The sequence below is a fragment of the Epinephelus moara genome, chromosome 22 (assembly GCF_006386435.1).
Source record: "Epinephelus moara isolate mb chromosome 22, YSFRI_EMoa_1.0, whole genome shotgun sequence".
In the NCBI taxonomy this organism is placed as follows: Eukaryota; Metazoa; Chordata; class Actinopteri; order Perciformes; family Serranidae; genus Epinephelus; species Epinephelus moara.
The window spans coordinates 917,585-923,350 of NC_065527.1; the positions used below are offsets into that span (position 1 = coordinate 917,585).

General features: G+C 42.0%; 2 protein-coding genes and 1 long non-coding RNA gene across 7 annotated transcripts in view; 2 read left to right on the forward strand and 1 right to left on the reverse strand.

Annotated features, from left to right (window-relative positions):
- Positions 1-570, reverse strand: part of LOC126384397 (oocyte zinc finger protein XlCOF6-like) — an 8,405-nt gene extending 7,835 nt beyond the window's left edge. Inside the window, exon 1 of the mRNA XM_050035452.1 lies at positions 107-570. Coding sequence (XP_049891409.1) covers positions 107-299 — 193 coding nt within the window. The 5' untranslated portion in view covers positions 300-570. The remainder of the gene's footprint in view (positions 1-106) is intronic.
- LOC126384384 (zinc finger protein 665-like) overlaps positions 1-5,766 on the forward strand; it is a 197,254-nt gene that overhangs the window by 158,223 nt on the left and 33,265 nt on the right. The window lies entirely within an intron of this gene.
- LOC126384518 (uncharacterized) lies at positions 508-4,911 on the forward strand. The gene is made up of 3 exons (XR_007569303.1): positions 508-598; positions 3,870-4,016; positions 4,358-4,911. It is a non-coding gene; the product is annotated as an uncharacterized LOC126384518 (long non-coding RNA).

Sequence of the window (5,766 nt, forward strand, 5' to 3'; positions counted from 1 at the left end):
TGTTTATAACCACAGAAGAAGACACTAACCTGCTCTGTGTTTACAACCACAGAAGAAGAAGACACTAACCTGCTCTGTGTTTATAACCACAGAAGAAGACACTAACCTGCTCTGTGTAACCTAAGCTGAGGGTTGAAAACAGCGTCCAGTAGTTTCCGTTGTCGCTCGTTCTCCTCTTTTGAGCGACAAAGTTGCTCCTCGTACTCTGCTATCGTTCTTTCAAACAGCCCAAATATCTCTTCAGCAGCCGCAGTTAGTCGCTGCTTCACCAGCGCTCTCAGCATTTGGACTTTACACATCTTCACACAGCCGCTCTGTGATGCTAACTTCCGCTAACGGCTAGCATGCGATGCGTACTCCAGTAGTTGTGTAGTCCACCAGGAGATAAGTCAGACTCAGAAACAGTCAGAGGATCTGATGGAGCTCAAACACACTTTATTTCTAACAAGGAAGCTCGTTTACGAACGGAACTACCGTCGTCCTCTTCTTCTTCTTCTTCTTCTTCTTCTTCTTCTTCAGTTTTACTGGCGGACTACAGACCAGCTTTAAAGGTAGATGCTGCCACCTGCTGCATCGGACGGTGTACTACCATGACTTGGTAAAGTTATATTCTAGATATTCATAAACCTGATTTTTTTTCATATTTGATTTAATTTTCATCTAAAAAAAATTACATGAACAAACAGACTAACACATACACGACCTGTGAAAAAAGGTTTAAGGCCAATAAATAGATAAATAAATACAATTTTTGAAAAGGGTTAGAGCCCTCAATCTTTTATTTTTTTTTTAAAGAAAGGCTAATAGAAAAAAAGAAAAAATGTTTAACACTAAAAAGAAGATAAAAAAGATTTAAAGCAACAAAAAAAGATTTAAAAAGTAAATAAATAAATTAATGAATAAATATAGAAATACATTTTTTAAAAAGTTTAAGGCCAAATAAAAAGTTCAAGACAAAAAAACAAAAATGTTTAATGTCAAAAAAAGTTCAAGGCCAAAAAATAAAATAAAATAAAATAAAATTTTAAAAAGTTGGTTTAAGGCCAAAAAAAGATTCTATCCGAGATCCGAAAACACTCTTTGGTACTAACTCCTGCTGAAACATGTCAACTCTCTGAGGATGTTCGCAGGTCACTGTTCGGTGGTATTGTGGTCATGAAAGGGTTAATGCTGTGTAACCACTTAACAAGTCTGTGTTCCAGTTTACCCACAATAAAAAGTTCCCCGTGCTGCCCTACTGAATTTTTATTTTACCAAAGATCTGGAACAATGCTGAGTTTAGTTTTAAATGAATGAAGCAGCAGAGGATAAAGCCTGTCAACACTTCACAGCAGCTGGACATAAACAGGAGATTGACACAGGTGCAGGTAGTTTACTGACAAACTCTGCCCACCAGCTCCAAGACCAGGAAGTCAAACTAGCGTCAGAAGACAAAGGCAGAGAGAGAGGGAAGTCATGAAACATCGACACATCAACCTGCTGGTTTCTGCTGTTGTTATCCGTGTTAACCTGAACCTTTGACTTTAGTGTTCTCAGATGGTGACTGACTCACTGCTTCACCAGGAAGTCATGACTGATCACACACTGTCTGAGGACTTGACATGATGATGTGAAACTGAAGCACTACCAAGAGTCAAAGTGTTGGTGATAAAATTATGAAAAAAAAAAAAAAAAAATCTCATCATTCTGCTGATTTCAGGTATATTGTCAAATATTTTGGTGATAGATGTTAATTATTTTTGTATATTCTTAAGAATATAGAGTGACGGACCTCTGAATTGACCAGAGGTTGCAGTGTGGCAAAATTTTTGTGACAATTCAGTGGATGTGCTGAAAACAAAAAGAATATTCTAAAAAATAAAATAAAGGCAAAATAAAATAATAAAAACATTAAATTAAATTGAAGATGAGTTCAAGGTCCTCTGAGGATTTCATGAGCGCTCTGTTTGTTTCTGTCTCTCAAAGTTCATCTCCTCAAATTGAAGTCCTTTCAGACACAAATGAAAGTGTAGTGTAGTGTTTGTGTCAGTCCATCTCAGATGAGCTTGGGCTCAGAGAAGTCGGTGATGCTGTTTCTGGATGTTATTGATATATGGTGAACTGTGTTTACTGACAATAGTTTTCAAAAATGTCCCTGAGCCCATGTTGTAATATTCTTTATACAGTCATGTTGGTTCTGCCCTAGAGCCCCCGCCCACGGGGGCAGCGCCACTTCACAATCACCCACACAGACCACGACACAACGAGTGGAATACACTCAAAATGACCCAGAGACTTTGGATTCCAGCGCTTTTATGAGACCAGACGCAACTTTGACTCCAAAAGCAGCAAAACTAAAACACAATTTGTTGTTGGAAATGTACAGAGGGAATTTTTTCCCAACTGCTTCCACATTTTCTGCTGTGAGTCAGTGTTCCACAGTGACAGGAGTTCCACTGGTAGGGTTGGTGGATTGTCGAGAGTCATTTGAGGTGCTGTTTGTGTGGATAACATGATATTAAAGATTCAGAAGTGCTTCTTGCCTGGAAACTTCCTGAGGTTGAAACTGTTTGATTGCAGTTTGGTTTAGGTAGAAGTGGCAACACTGGCTCGCTAGGCAGGTTTCTTCTAGTCAGAACAATATGCAATGTGACTATGTCCTCGTATGTTTAAATGTCCTGGGATGTCTATTCCCCTGAGGGCACGGGGCTACCCCACACATAGATTTCATCTTATCTTTTATTATCAAGATCTAATTTTAGCTCATCATTGTCTTGTTTTTGTCGTGGGGAAAAGGTCATTGACGAAAATGTTTGTCATACTCTTTGTAAGCACTGTTCACTGGGCCGCTTCTCAAAACTGACTGGCCCATAATTAAAAGAATATTTCTCTGCAACTATGAGGTCTCAGGGTGATTGTGGTGTGGTTTCTGAATTGTTCATTCAAAGCAAGAGTACCTCACCTGGTGCGGGGAAACCAGGCCCCCCTCTGGAGCCAGAGCTGGGAGGACTGGACCTTGTGCCATGGGGCGCGGTCGCGCTCAGCAAGAGGAAATTACATGAAGCCACCACTTTAAACCAGAGAAGAGCATTTTGATTTGGACCAAAAGAACAGAGCTTGTTCAGAAGGAGGTAGTGATCAACATCAAAAGCTTTCGAGAGATTAGTAAAAATGGCATCTGTGAGTCGGCCTGAGAACACATCATTAGTGAATTTTAGAAGGGTTGTGGTGGTGGAAAAATGTGGTCTAAAACCAGACTGAGATGGAGATAGAATAGTAAACAGTCATTTCTCTACACAGCCTCTGATGTCATGGTCTGTGTCTCCATCTGGTGGCTTCAAGCACTTCTAGACTGGACACTAGTTTTTAGTTTTCTACTGAGGGATACAAGGCAGTGTGATGAGGTCTGACCCAATGTGATAGATGATGATGCAACATGATACAAAACAGCTGATTGGTCCATTCAAGACCAGCTTTTCCCAATAAGAGAACCCTTTATGAAACAGTCCTCTGAAGGAAAACTCAGCACTCCAGGTGGGACTTGAACCAACAACCATCAGTTTATAAAACACTAACTCTACAAGCTGAGCTGTCTGGAGTCTGAAGAGTTTTTGGTCCAACACACACAAGAAGTCAACTTTGGCTCTGACAGTGTTGTTGAACACTGAAACTCAACTCAACTTTATTTATAAAGCACTTTAAAAACAACAACAGCTGAAACAAAGTGCTGTACATAAACATAAAAGCTTAAGACATAAAACAAACAATTAAAAACAATAAAAACACTAAAACAAGAGCAGAGTCTCATGCTGAGTTGAAAGCCAAGGAATAAACATGGGTTTTAAGACGAGTTTTAAAAATGGACAGTGAGAGGCTTCTCTGATGTGCAGATGTAGGTCGTTCCAAAGTTCGGGAGCAGCAACAGAAAAAGCTCTATCCCCTCTGAGCTTCTGCTTGGACCTGGGTACATCCAGGAGCATCTCATCAGCTGACCTGAGGCACCGAGCAGGAGCGTAGGGATGGAGCAGCTCAGAAAGGTAAGGCGGGGCGAGACCATTTAAAGATTTAAAAACAAATAAAAGAATCTTAAAATGAACTCTAAAGTGCATGGGCAGCCAGTGGAGGGAAGCCAGAATGGGAATTATGTGCTCCCTCTTACGTGCTGCAGTTAAGAGATGAGCAGCAGCATTTTAAACCAACTGGAGACGTGCGAGGGAGGACTGGCTGACTCCAAAATAAAGTGCGTTACCATAATGTAATGTGATGAAGGCATGGATTACAAAGGAACACTAGAACTACCTGAAGAACCTTGAGAACCGCCTTAAAGAACACCATGACAGCTTCAGTCTCATCTTCTTCCTCTCTCTACTTCTTCCAGTTCATCTGCACCAGAGACAGTCCAGTGGAGAAGGACACCAACCACCAACACAGAGACCTGACCCATCCTGCAGGTTTGAACCCTGCCTGAGGTACATCACACAGGAAAATGATGCAAAAGTTGTTTGTTGTGATTTCTTGTCCATTTTGACTTTCTGAATTTCCAGCATTGACCAGTGAGGAGGGAACAGAGAATGGGTAAGTCCATGTGAGCCTAGCTAGCTAGCTGGACAGGCAAGTTTTTTTTTGGGAAAAAAACTTTGAGCTGCTCAGGAGGATCCTGATCAGATTTTGAACCACCTCAAATGACCCCTTTCAACGTGAAGGAGCAGCAATTCTACTCTGAGCTCCCTCCAAGAGCTGTGTTGTCTGGGGCTAACAGCCCCTGGAAGGGTCTCCCACGGCCCAGGAAGCATCCTGATCAGATGCCCGATCTTTGACCAAGGATGTTCTGGTACCAGGTACATTTCCAAACCTCTGTTTGAACATGGTGTTTGTTATGGCCCATCCATGAATCGCACAGAAGTCCAAAAACAAAACCCCCCTCAGGTTCAGGTCAGGCAGGCCATTCTTCCCAATCACCCCCCTCCAGGTTTTTCCTTTAGCTTTGAAGTCCCCCAGAAGACCTATGGAGTCCCCAGGTGACACCCCCTCCAGGACACTGCCCAGAGCCTCCAAGAAGGCTGGGTACTCAAAGACCTTCACTTAGCAACCTGCAGTCACATCAAGGGGACCCTGTTGTTCTCCATGGATAACTCCAACACAGCACTCAGCCGGGGACTCATGAGTATCCCCACACCCGCCTGTCAACTTTTTAATGAATAAAAACTCAAAATATGTTAGTTGACGAAAATTTTAAATGTTGTAGGAGAGTGAAATTCAAAACAATTTAGTTGATGGAAATTCAAAACTTTTTGGTCAACGAGAAGTCAAAATGTTTTAGTCGATGAAAGGGTTAGCTGCATTTGAAGTTAAGCACAAGCACAGCCATTCTCAATTGTCAATGTCCAGTGGTCCACCACGAACATCTCATCAACAAGAATGAATTCAAATAAACACAAGAAGTTTGTGCTCTAGAGAAAGGATCAGCACTCAGTGAATAACCTCCTAAGCCCTATGATAAGCTATTATGGCAAGGCTTAACTATACAAACCAGTGAGCAGTGATAACTAACACGTCTTTGGGGTCATCAGGTGGGAACCTCTTTTCACCAGTGTTTTGTCTAGTTGGTCCCACGACACCTCCAGGAGGCTAGACAGTGATCTCTAGCGTCCCAGAGACACTCCCCTAATGCCAGGTCNCAGTGAGCAGTGATAACTAACACGTCTTTGGGGTCATCAGGTGGGAACCTCTTTTCACCAGTGTTTTGTCTAGTTGGTCCCACGACACCTCCAGGAGGCTAGACAGTGA